At 42.2% G+C, this 20,013-nt stretch overlaps 1 protein-coding gene across 1 annotated transcript in view; it reads left to right on the forward strand.

Annotated features, from left to right (window-relative positions):
• Positions 1 to 4,922: 4,922 nt before the first annotated feature.
• The window catches only part of wdr43 (WD repeat domain 43), a 36,275-nt gene continuing 21,184 nt past the window's right edge, over positions 4,923 to 20,013 (forward strand). The window contains exons 1-10 of the mRNA XM_021585701.2: positions 4,923 to 5,185; positions 7,901 to 8,035; positions 9,205 to 9,326; positions 11,202 to 11,322; positions 12,013 to 12,131; positions 12,440 to 12,542; positions 12,950 to 13,014; positions 15,273 to 15,432; positions 16,012 to 16,098; positions 16,349 to 16,468. Coding sequence (XP_021441376.1) covers positions 4,979 to 5,185; positions 7,901 to 8,035; positions 9,205 to 9,326; positions 11,202 to 11,322; positions 12,013 to 12,131; positions 12,440 to 12,542; positions 12,950 to 13,014; positions 15,273 to 15,432; positions 16,012 to 16,098; positions 16,349 to 16,468 — 1,239 coding nt within the window. The 5' untranslated portion in view covers positions 4,923 to 4,978. The remainder of the gene's footprint in view (positions 5,186 to 7,900; positions 8,036 to 9,204; positions 9,327 to 11,201; positions 11,323 to 12,012; positions 12,132 to 12,439; positions 12,543 to 12,949; positions 13,015 to 15,272; positions 15,433 to 16,011; positions 16,099 to 16,348; positions 16,469 to 20,013) is intronic.

Here is a 20,013-nt window from a genome sequence, read left to right on the forward strand (position 1 = left end):
ATTTTCAGCACCATGGAGTGAATCCTTACCACCACTACACCTGGCTATCAGCGAAACAGTTAATTCAGTCTCTTTTTCAGCCTTCCTTTTTTTAAAAACATAGCTGATATGGCTGACTTGCTTTATTAAACAAATGTGGTTTCTACTGACAATTTAGATGTACAAACCATGGCATAATGGAACGATGAGCGGATAAGAGGCTATCTGTAATTTCGATAAAGGCATTCATGAGTGAGCTAAAATGGACGTAGTAAATATAACTATTTGTTCAGCACTTTAGAAATGGACAGCGACAGAATTGAGAACATGGGCCGTTCTTACAGTATTCTCCCTGTACACCAAGTCAGAATAGGATAAATAAAGGGGGCATATAAGCAGACAATGAAAAGTCTTACAATATTCAATGATGACATTTCCCTAAAACACGATAAAGGCAACACGTGCACCACCAAGTCAGAACAGTAGGCTAAGTTATCAAATCAAATTTGTTTTGTCACATACACATGGTTAGCAGATGTTAGTGTGAGTGTAGCGAAATGCTTGTTCTTCCAGTTCCGACAATGCAGTAATAACCAACAAGTAATCTAACCTAACATTTCCACAAGTGTAAATGGATAAAGAATATGTACATAAAGATATATGAATGAGTGATGGTACAGAACGGCACAGGCAAGATGCAGTAGATGGTATCGAGTACAGTATATACATATGAGATGAGTAATGTATGGTATGTAAACATATAAGTGGCTTTAAAGTGGCTAGTGATACATGTGTTACATAAAGATGGCAAGATACAGTAGATGTTATAGAGTACAGTATATACTGTACTCCGGCGCCGACAGAGATGGCCGCCTCGCTTCGCGTTCCTAGGAAACTATGCAGTTTATTGTTTTTTTACGTGTTATTTCTTACATTAGTACCCCAGGTCATCTTAGGTTTCATTACATACAGTCGAGAAGAACTACTGAATATAAGATCAGCGTCAACTCACCATCAGTACGACCAAGAATATGTTTTTCGCGACGCGGATCCTGTGTTCTGCCTTACAAACAGGACAACGGAGCGGATCCCATGCAGCAACCCAAAAAAACGACTCAGAAAAAGAGGGAAACGAGGCGGTCTTCTGGTCAGACTCCGGAGACGGGCACACCGTGCACCACTCCCTAGCATTCTTCTTGCCAATGTCCAGTGTCTTGACAACAAGGTTGATGAAATCCGAGCAAGGGTAGCATTCCAGAGGGACATCAGAGACTGTAACGTTCTTTGCTTCACGGAAACGTGGCTCACTGGAGAGACGCTATCCGAGGCGGCGCCTTCTTCACAACGCTGTCTGTGTTGGGTGGACCAATTCAGTTTGTCCGTGATGTGTACGCCGAGGAACTTAAAACTTACTACCCTCTCCACTACTGTTCCGTCGATGTGGATAGGGGGGTGCTCTCTCTGCTATTTCCTGAAGTCCTCAATCATCTCCTTTGTTTTGTTGACATTGAGTGTGAGGTAATTTTCCTGACACCACACTCCGACGGCACTCACCTCCTCCCTGTAGGCCGTCTCGTCGTTGTTGGTAATCAAGCCTATCACTGTGGTGTCGTCCGCAAACTTGATGATTGAGTTGGAGGCGTGCATGGCCACGCAGTCGTGGGTGAACAGGGAGTACAGGAGAGGGCTCAGAAAGCACCCTTATGGGGCCCCAGTGTTGAGGATCAGCGGGGTGGAGATGTTGTTACCTATCCTCACCACCTGGGGGCGGCCCGTCGGGAAGTCCAGTACCCAGTTGCACAGGGCGGGGTCGAGACCCAGGGTCTTGAGCTTGATGACGAGTTTGGAGGGTACTATGGTGTTAAATGCTGCTCTGTAGTCGATGAACAGCATTCTCACATAGGTATTCCTCTTGTCCAGATGGGTTAGGGCAGTGTACAGTGTGGTTGCGATTGCGTCGTCTGTAGACCTATTGGGGCGGTAAGCAAATTGGAGTGGGTCTAGGGTGTCAGATAGTGTGGAGGTGATATGGTCCTTGACTAGTCTCTCAAAGCACTTCATGATGACGGAAGTGAGTGCTACGGGGCGGTATTCGTTCAGCTCAGTTACCTTAGCTTTCTTGGGAACAGGAACAATGGTGGCCCTCTTGAAGCATGTGGGAACAGCAGACTGGGATAAGGATTGATTGAATATGTCCGTAAACACACCAGCCAGCTAGTCTGCGCATGCTCTGAGGACGCGGCTGGGAATGCCGTCTGGGCCTGCAGTCTTGCGAGGGTTAACACGTTTAAATGTTTTACTCACGTCGGCTGCAGCGAAGGAGAGTACGCAGGTTTTGGAAGCGGGCCGTGTCAGTGGCACTGTATTGTCCTCAAAGTGAGCAAAGAAGTTATTGAGTCTGTCTGGGAGCAAGATATCCTGGTCCGCGAAGGGGCTGGTTTTCTTTTTGTAATCCGTGATTGACTGTAGACCCTGCCACATACCTCTTGTGTCTGAGCCGTCATGGTTTGCATCATGGTTTGGGCCTGCTTTTCTTCAGCAGGGACAGGGAAGATGGTTAAAATTGATGGGAAGATGGATGGAGCCAAATACAGGACCATTCTGGAAGAAAACCTGATGGAGTCTGCAAAAGACCTGAGACTGGGACGGAGATTTGTCTTCCAACAAGACAATGATCCAAAACATAAAGCAAAATCTACAATGGAATGGTTCAAAAATAAACATATCCAGGTGTTAGAATGGCCAAGTCAAAGTCCAGACCTGAATCCAATCGAGAATCTGTGGAAAGAACTGAAAACTGCTGTTCACAAATGCTCTCCATCCAACCTCACCGAGCTCGAGCTGTTTTGCAAGGAAGAATGGGAAAAAATGTCAGTCTCTCGATGTGCAAAACTGATAGAGACATACCCCAAGCGACTTACAGCTGTAATCGCAGCAAAAGGTGGCGCTACAAAGTATTAACTTAAGGGGGCTGAATAATTTTGCACGCCCAATTTTTCAGTTTTTGATTTGTTAAAAAAGTTTGAAATATCCAATAAATGTCGTTCCACTTCATGATTGTGTCCCACTTGTTGTTGATTCTTCACAAAAAAATACAGTTTTATATCTTTATGTTTGAAGCCTGAAATGTGGCAAAAGGTCGCAAAGTTCAAGGGGGTCGAATACTTTCGCAAGGCACTGTATGTCATAATTCTACTATTTGTATTAATTTGCATCACTGTCAATGACACTTATTTTGAAGGCTAACCGCAAAGTCCATTGTTGTGGCTAATCCTTATTGTGGCTAGCTTCACATAGATGGGTCCGACCACCAGTGATCAAAGAAGAAAATTAGAGTTATTTTAGATGACACCTAGGTAACTATAGCTACTGAAACAGATTGTCGTTTTGCTATGTTTTTGCGGTAGAACATTGTTTGCATCATGAACTAGCTATCTTTTTTTTATGACCAGCGCTGTAGGTGCGCGTTTACCAGCATATGAATCGTTGTGACATATGAAATATGAGTGAAAGTGTAATCAATGAGTAATAACTACCTAAAACATTTATGAATGCGTTAAATGCATGTGACGTGCAGTCATATTCAGGTCCTGATTGGTCAACAAGCTTATTTGGTACGTCAAATCGTGTTATTTGACGTATCTCTTTTGACATGCAAAAATCCAAACGGGGTTCCACACTTGTCCTGCAAGTGTATGCTCGTCTGACGTCATGGTACGTCATCAGAAGTGTCCACTTAATTTGAGAGCTGAGGGGAGTGGGTGTCTTAAGTGTTTGGAATGCTACCGAAGTATACTAAGTAGTGGACACTATTTCCGTTATTTTTGGGCCCAATATGCAGTTCTTCAGAAAATGGGCGTGGCTTCAACGTTTTCAGATTTGTAGAAAATGGCGGAAAATATGTAGCCGAAGTGTGACCGACGAGAGCGAATACAAATTCATTGCTTTAACTAATTGTGACATGTTGAGCAATGTAATAAAGTAATGATTTTTCAAAAACTTAAACTACACTGGCTGACAATTTTTTGATTTCGCTAACCTTACACACCACATAGATCATCATTACAGCAGTACTAGGTACCGGTATGTTAGCTAGCTACGTAGTAACATAGTTAGTTACCTAACGTTAGCTGGTTACTAATACATCGAACTTGCCAGTATATTAACTGTATGATTTCTAACTAACTACCCAACGTTTAGCTTGATTATTCAAGTAATTCTTACCTATGTAAAAAATTATAGCTAAAAGGTATAGTGCGTTCTCAATGGACATAAATCGCTGTGTGCCAGAACGCAGCATAACTGACGAATTTACGAATGCTCAACACCAGTTGAATATGTCCGGTGTCAGTAAATTTAGGGGGGAAAAACGAATTACATTTTTGCCCGCAGCACAGTTAGTCACCAACGCTCTGGATAACATGAAAACAGCCTATCCAGCTCTAGGACCAGTAAAATTGTCATTGAGATGTTCTAGCATTTGTGTCGACGTAGCTAACCATTAGCTTGTTGTGATGGTCAGAATGCTCGGATCACTCCTACTCCTCCGCCAGAGCGTCCAGTGTGCGCTCTGAACGCTCCAGGGGGGAAACGCTCTGAATTTATGAACGCCCAGAGCGCACTCTGGCACCCCAGATTGAATTTACGAACATAAGTAAAATGTCTAGTAATTTGTTATGCTGGTAAGAGGTTGCATAGCAACATCATCCATTTCCGGTAGAAATGCGTAGCGCTAGTATGCCCAACTGAAAGGATACCGTTATTTTTTTATTTTAACTATGTCGTATACAGTATGTTATTGTGGGTATTCGAGCACAGCTTGTACTCTTTCTTCGTCATTGAATACATATCTCTTCCCATTTTCACACTTGTAATTCTAACCACGCCCCAAAAATCTCACACTAACCAATGAAAGGTCTCCAACTGATGCACCAACGCGCCTGCTCTGTGGGCAATAAACACGTGGTTCTTGGCAATCCAGGCAGACATTGGTTCAATAATGGCGGCTGATGGAGGTAGTTTTTCTTTGGGGCTACCCTGTGTTTTCTCTCCAAAGTCACGTCAATACCTTGCTTTATGTGCTCAGGATGGCAGACTTCGTATTTGGAACACAGATATTAAAACACTTAATCAAGAATACGTGCCTTCAGCACACTTGAGTGCCACTTGTACCTGCATATCTTGGGGACCATGCCGAAAGGCCAAGGTATGTGTCGGGGGAGGCGTAGGCCCAGGCGTTCCTGCTAGTAAAACAACTTTCTGATTACTTTAATCAAATAAATGCTTTTAGACTTACGTTATATCTACTTGTGATGGAATTATATCTTAAGTCGTTTACAATTATGTTGTGTGGTGTGTTGTATTTGCCACGTTTAGCTTGTTGAAACTAACGTTAGCTAACGTTACCTCCTGTCCTGCAGGACGCACATGTTAGTTGCACATGGTGGTAGCCCCAAATTGCCACGAGTTCCTTGAATGTGTCTTGATTCAGACTAAGAACGACTAATAAGTCAAACAAATACATGTAATAAGGACAGTTGCTTTTCAAATACTAACACAAATGTAAATAGCCAACCGTAAAGGGTTAGCTAGCTAGATTAGAACAGCTAGCTAACGTTAGCTACCTATTCACCATGTGACGCAGATTTTGATTTCCAAATCCAATTTTGTAACGTTAAGTTCCGTACCCCTCTAACGTATAACAACAATACACGACTGCGGAGTTATTTGCTTTGTCTTATTTTTTGTCATTGAATTTGACCACAGTAATGCGTTTATCTCGACCACGTTTTACCACCTTTAACTTGTTAGCTATCGTTTCATATACGTGTCAGATGGGAAACACTTCACGCCACTTCGATGCCGAAGTGCTTTTTCGTAGTAGGTTCGGATAATTTAAGCACCAGGTTAGGATAAATAACGTGTCAGGTTAAGAAACCGGTTGAAGTTAGGAGAAGGGGTAGGGTTATCGAAAACTCTCGCCTTACCTGCTACGGAAATCACTTTAAATCGAGGCGTTCTGACAAGGGACAATCTTCACGACAATCTATTCAACCGTACTCCCTTTAGTATGAATCTAGACAGCTACACGTTTAAAGTAAAACAGGTGTTAAGTAGGGGGATGGCTATTCAAGTGACATGGTTTAGTGTCACAATAAGAAACCGTTTTGACAACTTAGTGATTTTGCAGTTGCCTTTTGTGGTCTAGTTACTATGAGTTCGGCTTCCTGTCAATGCAAGGGTTACCTGTAAGCAATGTCGACGATGAGTATTTCATGGCTCCCACACCCAGGAAGCTCCAGCTCCGCAAGCCTTCAATGTCAAAATAAGTTTGATACTCACCATATATGGAATTTCCCTGAGCAACTATCATTTACTCCTGTTACAACTGACATGTACTTACAAAAAGGTATAGATACAAATTTACAGGCAACCGAAAAAGGACATTTCGGCACCCCAATGTGAATCACTCACCATGCACAGGTCAAATCAAATGTTATTGGTCTCATGCACGTGGTTAGCATTGTAGCGAAGTGCTTCTAGTTCTGACATTGCAGTAATATCTAACAATTCCCTAACTATCTAATACAGACAAATATAAAGGGGTGAATGAGAAAATATATGGATGAGCGATGGCTGAGCTGCATAGGCATAGTGCAGTAGATGGTATAAAATACAGTATATACATGTAATACACGATATGTAAACATTATTAATGCGGCATTGTTTAAAGTGATTAGTGATACATTTATTAGTGACTAGTGATTAGGTTTCAATGTAGGCAGCAGTTAGTGATTGCTGATTTCCTTGCTATAGAAACTTATTTTCAGTCTCGCTGTTCCCAGCTTTGATGCACCTGTACTGACCTGGCCTGGCCATCTGGATGGGAGTGGGGTGAACAGGCAGTGGCTCGGGTGGTTGTTGTCCTTGATCTTTTTGGCCTTCCTGTGACATCGGGTGCTGTGGGTGTCATGGAGGGCAAGTAGTTTGACCCCGGTGATGTGTTGTGCAGACCACACCACCCACTGGAGAGCTTTGCGATTGAGGGCGGTGCAGTTGCCATACCAGGCTGTGATACAGCAAGACAGGAAGTTTGTCAGGGGTTTTAAATGTTGCATCTTTTTATTCAACCTTTTTAACTAGGCAAGTCAGTTAAGAACAAATTCTTATTTACAATGAAGTGGTTAACTGCCTTGTTCAAGGGCAGAACTAGATATGTTTACGTTGTCCGCTCGGGGATTTGATCTAGCAACCTTTCGGTTACTGGCCCAACACTCTAACCATTAGGCTACCTGCTGCCAAATTCCTTCAGCGTCCTGAGGTTGATGAGGCGATGTTGCGCCTTCTTTATGAGAATGTCTGTGTTGGTGGACCTTTTCAGTTTGTCCGTGATGTGTACGCCGAGGAACTTAACTTTCCACCTTTGATGTGGATAGGGGGGTGCTCCCTCTGCTGTTTCCTGACGTCCACGATCATCTCCTTTGTTTTGTTGACGTTGAGTGAGAGGTTGGTCAGAATCTACAATGGCTCAATACATTGGAAGCACCGAAAGCTTTTTATTTTCTTAGTTGCGTGCACATTTATATTTGTACCTGTTATTACCTGTATGTACTTCAAAAAAAGGAGTACGTTTAGGTAGTTGCTCTGCGAAATTCCCTATTTTGTAATTAACAAATTTATTTTTTTAAATGGGAGTTAGAACCAGAGCTTCTCGTATACTCATCAACATTTCTAATGCACAGATACGGGGGTAGTTTCTACCCAAAGTCACTCAACAATCTAAATGCCTCTGGTTACATGACCAGCAAAACAGCTCAAGTGTTGCACCAAGGAAAATGAACGGTGGTGTCCCTAGTTTTATCAGTCAGTTAAAAAAGTGAATTTAATAGTTAATATTGACTAATGAGTATTTGTACTACAGGAGGGACCTCAACGGAAGAAGAGGAAATCAGAGGCAGGACAGGTGGAAAATCAGGTGGACCTGTTGGCTCTGGGCACGGCTGCGGGCAGCGTTATCATCTACAGCACAGTGAAAGGAGCACTGCACTGTACACTGGTAAGGAGTGGGATGTGGCGCCACCGTCTCTGACCATTTGGGGATGTACCAAAAATCATACAATTGAGAACTTCTATTAGACCATATTGACTAGTAAAATAAAACATGTTGCCTGCATAATAGAAGACAATGTTTGCCGTATGGTTGGAAGTGTTACTTTCTACGTTTGGGCGGTGACCAGATTGTCATAACTTCATACTGACCTTATTGACCTTGTTCCACACTGGGATATTTGGTAACACCGCCACTGAACACAAGGGGGGCTGTTTTCAATCCATACCTATACTCTGTAATCTGACATGTTAGCAATGCTAAAATCCCATAGAGAATGTTAAATGCCAATGAACGCATTGCTAACATTTTGTACGTTTTCTGACCTAAACTAAAAGTAACAAAAATTCTAGTTTCCTGAATGCACAAAACAAATAATAGCTGGTAGGGATCTTAATCCAGCAAGGTATTCTCTGCTGTTATTGAGTGAATGCTTAATTTTGAAAGAAACTAACCCCAAAGCTAGGTAACAATCTACAAAATTAGCTAACCAAATGCACAACTGCAGAGCATTTAGCACATTTTAGACACTTAACTTAGTAGTTGTGAGCTATGTAGCTTGCAAACATTTAGTTGGGAATTCCATGCTGTAATTAGATCACCTGTTGCTGTTCAACAGTGAGTGACTCACAAGGCTCCCGACTCTAGTTGTGATTGTAAACAAACACCCCTTGACTAATCTTCATAATGTGACAGGTGAAATGAAGAACATTATGTTTATCTCCTAATGTATTGCACTGCAGGTATTTACTTAAAAAGTAACGACAAATATTCACATTTATTAAACTTAAACCATAGGAATATTTATGTCCGTTGCGTTATGCTAATTAGTCAGTCGATTACGCTCCCTCATGCGGGATGGGGAGTCACTAGAGGTTAAACCATCCTGTGGGTTTTTCTAAATGCCCGATATATGGTATGCTACCCAAGCCTAGTACTTTATTCTATGTTCTATAATATGCTGCAGTGACAGAATTTCACAACATTTTTACCCTCAATTGTGCAAGTTAGTGAAACATCTGGTACTGTTTTTATTCCAATTGTGAACCCTATGAATAATTTTTCTTAATGTTCTATCACACTATCAAAGAATATTGTTGACATCTGCTCTTTCCCAGGACGCAAGTCACAGTGGTGTGGTGAACTGTGTGCAGTGGCACCCTGAGGACTGCCTGCTGTACAGTGGCTCAGACGACACACACATCGTAGAGTGGGACCTACAGACGGGCAAGGCGCGCTGGTGGGTACCGGTGGTGGGGAAATCGAATAAAACTGGTTTAAACCAAAAAAGGGTTTTCTCTGCGACAGTCCTCCATGGCTCAGCAGTAACACCTTTTGTGGTGTTGAAAGGTCGGTTTTACACCGGATTTGTCTCGCTGTAGGAATGTGTTACATTCACAATCCAATGTGCATTTCAAGTCTGGTGCTTCAACCTGATTTACATTTAAGTAGGTAGCCAGACTTGCATGAGCCTTGGCATAACTGCTCATAGGCGCAGGATAATTTCGATAGAAAATGGTGTTCACAAGCTTCTTGACCCGGTTAAAACTTAAATTCACTGGTTGCTGATTGAAGTCTTGGAGTGCATAAGCTTACACGGTCTCAGCAGTATTGTCAGGAATAATTATTGTTGACCAATTAGGCCACTCATTGCTATATAGTGTCTTTTGGCAGATGAGGTCCTACTCATGCTCACACACTTGTCAGATGGGATTTGGTGGAAAGTATAGAGGTCAGTGTATATCTGCAATACAAATCTCTGGGGGGGAGGGGGGGTTGTAATTACATGCATCCTAAAACAGAAGTATGTCTGTTCTAAATATATTCCCAAATAAATGCATTCTTGTTTTTGTGTATTGTTGTGTGCGCTGAACTGACATGCACAATTGTTGCTGACAGGCCAATGTTCAGATGAAGGGAATTAAAATGCCCTCCACCGCTTTGCTCAACTCAGTGTGTAGCCTACTCTAGCAACTGGCAAAGTAATTCAATGCCTAGTGTTGCCTTTTTTTGCCATGTAATGTTAACAAAATCCGACAAACCCATAGCAAAATAATTTACCTATTTAACTATTTGCCTTATTGTGTGTTCTGTGAGAAATATTCTTCTCGAGGCGCATTCGAGTTTCAAGAGCCATAGGGAGGAAAACATGTATTAGATCAAAATAAGTATATAATTATGAATGTATAGTAATAACAATCGGGATGTGTCAATGGGAAAATGCAGTATGTTTTATAACCACTATTCTGCATCAGTTGGGTTACAGCTGATGATTCTTATTGCTTATAGAACATTTATTAATATAGACCAGTGCTCTCCAACACTGTTCCTGGAGCACTACCATCCTGTGGGTTTTCATTCCAACCCTAATCTAGTGCACGTGGTTCTATTAATTAGCTGGTTGATAAGATGAATCAGGTTAGTTACAACTATGGTTGGAGTGAAGCCACACAAGGATAGCTCTCCAGTAACTGTGGGAGAGCCCTGCTTTCGACCCTCATATTCAACTCTGGGCCCTGAAGCCAGTTCCACAGCTTTTTTTTCATCCCGACTCTTTAATCAGGGACTGATTTTAGATCTGGGATACCAGGTCAATTAATTATCAGGTAGAACCCAAAACCAGAAGGTTCCGGGCCTCGTAGGTAGGGTAAGTGTTAAATACCCCTGATATAGACTTTATAGGCTATATGCATGGTCCAATATGTTAAAAGCCATTGTTATTAGTCATTTTTTAGGTGGAAATTATATTTTACATGGTGTCGGTGTTATATTTTCATTCAGTTGGGAGAAGAATGAATGTCCCTCTAAAAAGTCACCAGAACTGAGCATCTCAGATCCTGGGGAGGACCCCAGACCCCTTAAGCAAGGGGATTGGAATTGGATTAACTCTGTTAAATGTACATATGATCCTCTTTCCCGCAAAGCAATATGGTGTTGACGTTCTTGCATGAAAGGGGAGGTCAACTTGGCCCCAGACAATCGATCTGAGATTGACCCAAGTTTCAGTCATCGGATATTTTCCCCCCGCACTGTAAGAATATTTAAGAAAATGTTTGGACATGAGTGAAAGGGTTGGAATTTTGGATTTCTTCCTCTAATTTTTTCTTTTCCACAGTAAGTGGAAGGCTGATCGTGCCCCAGTGACCAGTCTGTGTGTGAGTCCGGATGGCAAGCTGCTGCTCTCAGCGGGACATACCATCAAGATGTGGGACCTCGAGACCAAGGACGTGTACCGGGTAAAAGGCACTGCTTGGTCAATCTGATGTCTGCATTGGCCATGCATCATTTACGGTCATACGGCCTCTGCAAATGTCAGGGCGTTCCTACCACTACTTGTCAAGGAAGCGTGTTTGTACAGGACCTCCCGTCCACACCTACTGTCAACCAATCATGTCAATATGGAGCCCTCTGCATTGTTACACAATTTGAGGCACTCAGCCATGGGGTTATGAGCTTGATTTGATCTCTCACCCTCCATACAAAGCCTCGGAACACATTTTATGATCAAGCATACATTTTGCTTTTAGTAAGTGGGTCTTGCCCAGACCGCATACGCAGCAGTTATGTGGCAGACACTCGCATGAATTCGTCACGCTATTATGCAGGGTAGCTGACAGGCCTACGGTCCTTACACTTATATTTCCATGTAGCAGATGCATTTACACCCCCTTAACAGTCAAATTCAAACAGATCCATAAGCATAAGTAATTGGGTCGTTCAGTTGTCACCAAATGGGTGAAAAAAATAAGCCACTCAGGTGTAGTACCTGGACATTGCCAACAAGAGGACCACCTCTTCATCAGCCTTTTTCATTGTGTGCCCTAATGAACATGAGCCACTTCAGTGATTACCTCAGATTCCCCTGTCTTTGGATCAAGATGTTTTCTCCAAACTTACACCTCCCGCCTGTTTTTTCCCTCCATCAGAAGTTCACAGGTCACTCCACAGCGGTGACGACCCTGCGCTTCGCCACCACACGCCCCCCGGATAGTAACGGCCTCTACTTCCTCTCCGGCGCAGCCCACGACAGACTCCTCAGCGTGTGGTTAGTAATGAACGCCACAGCGCTTCTCCCAATAGACCCACAATACACAGGGGTTGTTTTGTGTTGCATGTGATATGAAGTGTCATGTCAAAGTTTCTTACAAAATACTCCCTTACAAAAAAAATAAACAGACCTGTCATTTGTCTTGACAGCCTGATTGAATAAAGAACAAGTGTTTTGATTTCTAGTGTTCACTTGCTATCAAGAACTCAAGGTTAAATGAACAAAGCAAAGCCAACTGGCTTGTCTTTGGGCGGACTCGTGTGCTGTGTATACGCTACATATTCATGTGTCTGTCCACCCCTTAGGCAAGTCCGGGAGGACGGCAAGGACAAGAACTCAGTGGTGTCCTTCAACCTGACTGACGAGCCTCACCACATAGACCTCTTCACCTCCAACAGCAAGGAAGAGGTGAGATGGCTGTGCTTCACTGGAGGTTATTTGGAGTAGGGTGCCAGTTTTGCATAAACAAGTGCCAGCTGAAGTTAGCCAAACATTCCCCAGTGGAAAAACAGTGTCGCGCTTAGGAGCACTGGTTGTGGAAGGCTCTCGTTTTGTCTCGCTGTCTGAATCTCTCCCATTGTCAGCACGGTGTGACCTGGCCAAATGACTAAGATGAGATCTAAGGGGACCATTGACCCGATCATTTGTTAGCGGGGGGGGGGTAGTGGTTGACCAAGTTTGGTCTCTTGTGCCTCCCTTGGTTCAAGACATTACTTAATAACTGGATGTGCAGGTTGTCCAAGATAATGTTGTGGGGGCTGATTTGGGACTAGACCGCTAAGACGCATGCCTAATCCAATTTCTCCTTCTCTTAGGCGTTGAGGCTAGCAGTGGTGTGTAAAGACGGCCAGCTTCATCTCTTTGAGCATTTTTTGAACGGGTGAGTTTAAAAACCCTCATCCTCGTGTTCAAGTTGATTTACTAACACATAATATTACCCTGTCACTGCAAGGCGCTGTCTTTCTTATGGCACAGAGTCTTATATCTGTCAGAGGAAGAGTGAACGAGTCCATGTTCATCCCAATCATCTCTATTCAGTGAGGAAAAAGGCTGGTTCATGCTATGGGCACAGACTTATGACAATTGGCGACCAAACCATTATTTAAATACTTTTTTTTAAATTGAACCTATATTTAACTAGGCAAGTCAGTTAATAACGTCTTGGAACTACCGCTCCCGGATCCGGGAGAATTGTCATCAACTGACACTAATTAGCATAACGCAACGGACAAAAATATTACTAGAAAATATTCATATTCATGAAATCACAAGTGAAATATATGATTTTTGTAGCAGAAGTAGCTCCGTTTGTTCTTCACATTTTGTTGAGAAATCCACTGGAAATTGCGGTCACGACAACGCCGGGAAAAAAACTCCAAATTAGATCCTTAATATCGACAGAAACATGGCAAACGTTTTTTATAATCAATCCTCAAGGTGTTTTTCAAATATCTATTCGATAATATATAAACCGGGACAATTGGCTTTTCAGTAGGAGCGAGAGGAAAAATGACTACCTCTGTCTTTTACGCAAGAATCACTCTTGAGAGCCCTCAGCTGGCCACTTACGCAATGTAGTCGTTTACGCTCATTCTTCAACATAAAGGCGTGAAACTACTTCACAAATTAGACACCTTAGGGAATACATAGAAAAATAAATCTGGTTGATATCCCTTTCAGTGGCCAATAGGGGTGCATAGGAACACAACGGTTTCAAAACATGAGTCACTTCCTGATTGGATTTTTCTTAGGCTTTCGCCTGCAATATCAGTTCTGTTATACTCACAGACAATATTTTTTACAGTTTTGGAAACCTTAGTGTTTTCTATCCTAAGCTGTCAATTATATGCATATTCTAGCATCTGGTCCTGAGAAATAGGCGGTTTACTTTTGGAGTGTTATTTTTCCCAAAATAAAAATAGTGCCCCCTAGTTTCAAGAGGTTACTACAACCGCTGTGCCAGATTTCAAAGAAGCTTCATGGCAAAAGCACACCATGCACTAATCTGAGTACAGTGCTCAGCCACCAAACAGATCTGCCATGTTGTGGAGTCAACCAAAGTCAGAAATAGCATTTTAAATATTCACTTAGCTTTGATGGTCATCGGAATGCACTCCCAGGAATCCCAGTTCCACAATAAATGTTTGTTTTGTTCGATTAAGTCCATTTATGTCCAAATACCTCCTTTTGGTCGTGTTTAGTCCAGTAATCCAAATGCACAAAGCGCGAGCACTAAGTCGAGACAAAGTCAAACGATTTCTATTACAGTTCGTAGAAACATGTCAAACGATGTATAGAATCAATCTTTAGAATGTTTTTATCATAAATCTTCAATAGTTTCAACTGGACAATTCCTTTCATTTTAGAAATGAAAAGGAACAGAGCTCGTGCTCAGTGACTAAACTAATGGCTTTCTGCCAGACCCCTGATTCAAACAGCTCTTATTTGCTCCCCCTTCATAGTAGAAGCCTGAAAGAAGGTTCTAAAGACTGTTGACATCTAGTGGAAGCCTTAGGAAGTGCAATATGAACCCATTTACACTTCATATTGGAAAGGCAATCACTTGAAAAAATACAAACCTCAGAATCCCACTTCCTGGTTGGATTTTTCTCAGGTTTTCACATGCCATATGATTTCTGTTATACTCACAGACATTCAAACAGTTTAAGAATCTGTTTTCTATCCAAATATACTAATAATAATAATATCTTAGCTTCTGGGCACGCTTTTCATCCGAATGTGAAAACAGCGCCCCCAGCCATAAGAAGTTAAGAACAAATTCTTATTTACAATGATAGCCAAACCCCGACAACGCTGGGCCATTTGTGTGCCGCCCTATTCACAATCAAGGCCGGTTGTGATGCAGCCTGGATTTGAACCAGGGTGTCTGTAGCGAAGCCTCTATCACTGAGATGCAGTGCCTTAGACCGCTGCGCCACTTGGGAGCCCGCATTCACACCGGGTGTTTTTCATTGATCGAGCTTAATTTAACATTGTCAGTGCAGTATTTATAAATTATATAGTACTGACAACTGATACATTTCTCTTCTGTAATGTGTACCAATACTATAATTACATGGCACACTTCTTTGATACCTATGTCATGTTCATTAATGAATATTATTGTTTCCTCTGTAGGCCCTGTAAGAAGCCCCTGTCCCCGTTGTGTACAGTGCAGATGACTGGGGTGGAGGACAGCCCCATTCCCGTTCCCCTGTTGGCTGCGGCCCTCACTACAGACACACACAGCTTGCTGCTGGCCTACGGCAACCACTTGCAGCCTGTCATGGAGAGAGTGGTGAGTTTAATTCATACATGTGTTGTATACTCCAGTGTGCAATTATTCTAACCTTTCAAAAATGACTGTCACAGTTTTAATGTTCTAGCTAATAAATGTTTGTTTTAAATCTAGGCTGATGACAAAACTCTAGCAATGTCCCTGACTTGAGCGTCATATTGGCTTTTCAATATACAGTTAACACTTAAGGAATGTTTTTGATTTGGTTTGTACACTTCGCCACAAATATTTAGGTTAGAGGCGAAATGTGAGTAGGTAGACCTTAAGGAATATTCTGCAAAATGCTTCCTGTTCGGAGTGGTGGGGTTAAATGCAGATGACAGATTTCAATTGAATGTGTTCAGTTCAACTGATTAGGTATCCCCCTGTCCCTTCCTGCCATTACGCACAGACATTCTGTCTTACGCGGTCAGTAGTATGAAGTATCGTTTCACTCCTTCCTCACGGAAAGTGCTGTCCTGTTCCTCACCCAGTCAACGGAGGAGTGAATACGTTGTAACACAGCAGATATAATTATAGAAATGTATAGTGCTTTATATTTAAATTATTTTTACTGTAACTGACTGTCCCCTCCTTAAGGAGGTGAACACGGCAGAGAGACATGTTTGCCTGACCCGTGATGTCCACACCACCCTCTCCCTCACCATGGAAACCACAGTCTCCAAGGTAATTCCCAGCGGCAGCAATTTAGTTTTATTTACTGTTCTGAGAAACTGAACCAGTGGTATGGCACGTTACTGTTGCGTTGCTCAATTAAGTGACAATATCAGAGCATGAGTTTAAACACACCCCTGATCCCTGAAAGCTTGCATTGTTGTTTTCCAAAAATGTAATTGTTGATTGGGAAATGGGTCATTGAAGTTGAGTGGTTTGTTTGGTAAAAATGGAAAAACAGTGACATACTCTCTTGTTACAGGTGAAAACCCCAGTAGTTAATGCCAAGAGCAAAGTTGTCGTCCCTGGGCTTCCCGGTCACCAAGCGCCGGTCAAAGGAGCCCTGGGATCCGAGAAGAGAAAGAGCACAGATGCCAAAGAGGTATATTGTCTTGCATACACCTCAACCAAGACCAACTTGGCCTTTCAAGGTTGAACACTGAGTGTTTCTTGCTCAAATACTTGACTCCAACTTGCCCCTCAACTCTGTTGGCGATAGCAATAAAAACCTTGACTTAAGATGAATATTTGAAGTCATCGCTAAAAACTCAGAACTTAAATCTTGTGTAATTGTCAGATGCTCTATAAAGTTTTGGGGGTAGGCGTCTGTTGAAGGTACTAGAATGAGAAGCAGAAGCAGGACAGTAGCTCCATCGCGTCTCTTTGCAAGTCTATGTGCCAAATGTACCCTCACTTTCAGAAATTCTAAAGATGCAAACACCTGCGGAATTGTGATTTGTACAAATCACTGAGGATAAATCTGCACCTGACAGCAGTTCCTCGTTAAAACATCTGTTGGTTAAATTGATGGAATCATTCATGCGTAAAATGTATGCACGCATTACTAAGACCCTTTGGATAAAAAAAGTCTTAAAGGGAATATGTTAGGGATGCAACTATTCACCGATACGCATCGGTTGCCGATTTAAGATACTCAAACCAATCGAAATTCAGAGGTCAGAAAAATACTCAAATGATCATTTTTTTTCTCCATATTCATTTCTACCTTCCGAAAATATCTTGCGACAACTGATGCGTCCTCTGCTTCACTGTCAAATAAGAACGCATCTGTTGACAGCCATTGCGCTTACAAGTCAATTTTACCTGCCAAACAACCCCAGGGAATATCAGTAGCCCAGCATCGCACACTGCCTAACATAGGATGCCTGTTCCAGAGCTCACACATCTGCGGGGCACATTCCACAGATTCCATCCCTAAGTTAAAACAGCAAATTCTCTCCAACAAGAGGTGTCTGAAAAGTTATGAACAGTATTTGGGCCCTAAGAAATAGAAGTGGCGCAGGCAGGAGGGTACACATGCGGAGGGCTCCGCATAGGTCCGTATTGACATGATTGGTTGACGGTAGGTGGGGGCGGTTCATCCTGTAAACAATACTCACTGACAACATGAAGAACTTTGACCAAAGGTTATCAAAACAAGGCCCCATAAAATAAAACATCTTCATGACAGCTCGTGTAGGGATTCAGACACAAAAATGTGTTAGAACACCTGGAAAGAGATCGGGATTGCTTCCTGTTCAGGATAGGGCTGATTTAAGGTTATACTACAAACCATTACATGGACTTGCTCCTACCCATCTCTCAGATTTAGTCCTGCCGTACATACAGTGCATTCGGAAAGTATTCGGACACTTTACTCAGTAATTTGTTGAAGCACCTTTGGCAGTGATTACAGCCAAAGAGTATGACGCTACAAGCTTGGCACACCTGTATTTGGAGAGTTTCTCCCATTCTTCTCTGCAGACCCTCTCAAGCTCTGTCAGGTTGGATGGGGAGCGCTGCTGCACTGTTTGCTGGTCTCTCCAGAGATGTTTGCTCGGGCTCACTTCCTGGACACTTCGAGACTTGTCCCAAAGCCACTTCTGCATTGTCTTGGCTGTGTGCTTCGGGTCGTTGTCATGTTGGAAGGTGAACCTTTGCCCCAGTCTGAGGTCCTGAGCAGGTTTTCATCAAGGATCTTGGTACTTTGCTCTGTTCATCTTTTCCCCTCGATCCTGACTAATCTCCCAGTCCCTTCTGCTGAAAAACATCCCCCACAGCATGATGCTGCCACCATGCTTCACCATAGGGATGGTGCCAGGTTTCCTCTAGAATGCCAAGCATCACATCAGCCCAACAAGTTCAATCTTGGTTTTATCAGACCAGGGAATCTACACCTTTAAGTGTCTTCTGGCAAACTCTAAGCAGGCTGTCATGTGTTTTTTACTAAGGAGCGGTTCCTTAACCTCTCTGATCTCCCAAACCCGGATCCGGTATCGTGACTACAGCCTCAAGCTCATTACCATAACGCAACGTTAACTATTCATGAAAATCGCAAATGAAATTAAATAAATATGCTAGCTCTCAAGCTTAGCCTTTTGTTAACAACACTGTCATCTCAGATTTTCAAAATATGCTTCTCAACCATTGCAAAACAAGCATTTGTGTAACAGTATTGATGGCTAACGTAGCATTTAGCATTAGCATTCAGCTGGCAACATTTACACAAAAAAACAGAAAAGCATTCAAATAAAATCATTTACCTTTGAAGAACTTCAGATGTTTTCAATGAGGAGACTCTCAGATAGCAAATGTTCAGTTTTTCCTGAAAGATTATTTGTTTAGGACAAATCGCTCCGTTTTCTGCGTCACGTTTAGCTATGAAAAAACCCCTGTATCCAGGATTGTGTAAATCTATCAGCAAGCTCATTAGCATAACACAACGTTAACTATTTATGAAAATCGCAAATGAAATGAAATAAATATGCCATCTCTCAAGCTTAGCCTTTTGTAAACAACACTGTCATCTCAGATTTTCAAAATATGCTTCTCAATCATTTGTGTAAAAGTAGCTAGCTAGCGTTAGCATTTAGCGTTAGCATTTAGCGTTAGCATTAGCGTTAGCATCCAGCATGCAACATTAACAAAAACATAAAAGCCTTCAAATAAAATCATTTACCTTTGAAGAACTTCTGATGTTTTCAATGAGGATACTCTCAGTTAGATAGCAGATGCTCAGTTTTTCCAAAAAGATTCCTTGTGTATTAGAAATAGCTCCGTTTTATACATCACATTTGGCTACCAAAAAAAATCCGAAAATTCAGTCCTCAAAACGCAAACTTTTTTCCAAATTAACTCCATAATATCGACTGAAAACATGGCAAACGTTGTTTAGAATCAATCATCAAGGTGTTTTTCACACATCTCTTCATTGATACATCGTTCTTGGACACATGGTTTCTCCCCTATATCAAATGGATAGGTACGAGCAGCTGGCAATTGCGCACCGAATTCCACGCAGGACACCAGGCGGACACTTGGAAAATGTAGTCTCTTATGGTCAATCTTCCAATGATATGCCTACAAATACGTCACAATGCTGCTAAGACCTTGGGCGAACGACAGAAAGTGTAGGCTCATTCCTTGCGCAATCACAGCCATATAAGGAGACAATGGAAAAAAGAGCTTCAGAAATTCTGCTAATTCCTGGTTGATGCATCATCTTGGTTTCGCCTGTAGAATGAGTTCTGGGGCACTTACAGACAAAATCTTTGCAGATTCTGAAACTTCAGTGTTTTCTTTCCAAAACTGTCAAGAATATGCATAGTCGAGCATCTTTTCGTGACAAAATATCGCGCTTAAAACGGGAACGTTTTTTATCCAAAAATGAAATAGCGCCCCTAGAGATCTAACAGGTTAATAAAGTCATCATTCAACAAGACTCGTTTCAATGCTAATTTCTACATTGAAAAATACTGTAAACATTTTAGTTAAATGTTTTAATTGCGCGACTATGATCTCTTTGGTAAAAATGTCAATGAAGGAGACTTTAGTTAATTCTGAGGACCAGTTAATAAAACTGGTCCTCAGTAGTGCAGCTGGTAGAGCATTGCAAGCACCATGCTCTACCAACTGCACTACTGAGGA

This window comes from Oncorhynchus mykiss, chromosome 26 (genome assembly GCF_013265735.2).
Source record: "Oncorhynchus mykiss isolate Arlee chromosome 26, USDA_OmykA_1.1, whole genome shotgun sequence".
In the NCBI taxonomy this organism is placed as follows: Eukaryota; Metazoa; Chordata; class Actinopteri; order Salmoniformes; family Salmonidae; genus Oncorhynchus; species Oncorhynchus mykiss.